At 27.6% G+C, this 2,396-nt stretch overlaps 1 protein-coding gene across 1 annotated transcript in view; it reads left to right on the top strand.

The window, feature by feature from the left end:
• LOC106688104 (pancreatic lipase-related protein 2) overlaps positions 1-2,396 on the top strand; it is an 8,016-nt gene that overhangs the window by 4,330 nt on the left and 1,290 nt on the right. The window contains exons 2-3 of the mRNA XM_014432415.3: positions 1,463-1,657; positions 2,055-2,211. Coding sequence (XP_014287901.3) covers positions 1,463-1,657; positions 2,055-2,211 — 352 coding nt within the window. The remainder of the gene's footprint in view (positions 1-1,462; positions 1,658-2,054; positions 2,212-2,396) is intronic.

The raw sequence follows: 2,396 nt of genomic DNA, 5'->3' as shown, positions 1-2,396 counted from the left end.
TTTTATTTTATTTACATATTTAATTACTTATATATACGATTTATTTCCCACTTCTTTCATTATTTTATTTTTATTTATATTTATTCTGTACAATTATTCACTTTAATCATTCTATATATCCTTTATTCATTGGTTGTTATCTTATTTTTAGTTCTTAGCTCTGATGAAGCCTAGAAATTCTGTCCGAAACATTGACATTATTAAATAAGTTTTATAAACTAAATTATGTTATTCTCTAACCGTACTCCCAACTATTTCCTCATATCTTATCCAGGATCAACTATCTTCTCATCATTTTAAATCACAAAATATACGGACGTCACAGATCAAGATACTATATTCATCTTTAACCTCCATACTGTACCTATTTTAATGACCAGTTGATTTATGTTTAATGGTAGTTTGTTTATAATGTATTTTTCTAACGCAACTTTCAGATTTGTTTTATTAACATATTGCTTTTATAATCTTATATTAGTAAAACTAATATAAGTATTTTACTTGTAGCCAGGTTAATAACCAGCAGTCTGAGTCGAAAATTTAGTCAATAATTAATAGTTAAGGAAGTTTCTAAATTGTTTTTTTGGTTGCAACTCAGTACAACATTCAGTAGCGAGCTCTAGTAGTGACCAATTGGAACCCTCTCAGCATATCAGTGCACTCTAGGGAAGAATACTCGAAGCTCAAGTTGTAATTGCTTTGACCAAGACTATTTCATTACTTATTAATAAAGATGGTATTTTAATCTGATGAAAAAGTTAAAATATGTAAATAAAGATGCGTATAGTTAGGAATAAAACTAAGATTTTACATCACAAGTACCATAAAATTTTTATTTGTTTTTGTTAAAAAAGTAGTTAGTTAGTAGTTAAAGAAGTAGTTAGTAGTTGAAAAAGTAGTTAGTAGTAGTTAAAAAGTTAGTTAGTAGTTAAAGAGTTTTTTCCAAAATCCAAAATCGCTTTTTTAATGTTATGCAATGAACTTATCGCTGGTTCAGAATAATAATAATGCAACTCTAAAATTTTGTGAAATTAACTTTTTTGTGTTTTGCAGGCTCAAAATTGCATTTACTAGATGTTTGTAAATTGATATAATTTTACTTACATAATTCCTTTAATGGTGCTTTTATATATTACATACATTAAATTCTTTTTCGAGCCACAAAATTTATAGTTTGATCATTATTCTTCGAGATCAGCATTATGTTACACAGAAGGAACTAACTTTTATAATGAGAGTGATAATTTTTTTCTAACTTTCAAAATGAGATATTTTTCACTAATACATTAATTTATTTCCACATCATATCATCCAGCGAATGACAAATATTTACTTTTGAAGTAATAATTATTTGGTTCTGATTTAGGCAATGTTATATTAGTTTATTTCAGTGTTGAACTTAAAATAAAATCATATTTGGCCTTAAATTTTCATTATATCAAGCAGCAGGTATATGCCTTAGGATTAGACCCAGCAAGACCTGGCTATGAACAAGTGAGAGAAGAGAGTGTTCGACTTGACAGCGATGACGGACAATTCGTTGACATCATACACACTAGTGTAGGTCTATTTGGATACATGGATGCACTTGGTCATGCAGATTTCTATCCGAATGGAGGTTATAACTACCAGCCTGGATGTTCACTAACACCTAACAGTAAGTGGCTTATTTTCATTTCTCTGTGAAATAATACTCTATTAATATTATATGCATGATATAAATTTATCAATTTATACATTTCAGATATGCTTTGTTGAAAAAAAAAAATTATCAAGCTCAAATCAATGTCTGAAACAATAGAGAGAGAAAAAAAAAATGTCACTATAAAGCTATTAATACTATCAAAACCTACCATTTTTATCAAAAAGATTAGTTTTTTCTTCTGTTTTCAGAATAAAAATAATTTTCCAGATGCAGCTTATATTCAACATATTCTTTTCTGTTTGTTTTGTTTTCTTAATTTTGTCTACATTTCTAAAACTATAAATGCTATATGTTGTATTATTATTCTACAACTATTGTAACTATGAACTATAAATGTTGCATGTTACAGTATTCTGCAGTCACATGAAAGCATTAGAATATTTTAGAGAAAGTATCGACAATGAGCTCGCCTTTCCTTCCGTGAAATGTGATTCATTTTTCAAATACGCCTTAAATCAATGTGAAAGCAAGGAAGTTTTTTATATGGGACAACCTACTCCATCAAGGTAACAAATTAATTATCATCAACTTCAGAATAATACCCATACGATTGGTTATTCCACTATATTATTTATTGTTAGAACGCAATATTTTTCTAAAAAAAAAAGTATGTAATTTTTGTAATACCAGGTCATTCAAAAAGTCCTGTCGTTTTTTTGGGGGAAATTATAAATAAATAAATATTTTCAAA

The sequence above is a fragment of the Halyomorpha halys genome, unplaced genomic scaffold (genome assembly GCF_000696795.3).
Source record: "Halyomorpha halys isolate HHAL.00 unplaced genomic scaffold, Hhal_1.1 Scaffold1053.1, whole genome shotgun sequence".
Classification (NCBI taxonomy): Eukaryota; Metazoa; Arthropoda; class Insecta; order Hemiptera; family Pentatomidae; genus Halyomorpha; species Halyomorpha halys.
The sequence above is the reverse complement of the archived record's forward strand: the minus strand, read 5'-3'. Positions and strand labels throughout refer to the sequence as shown.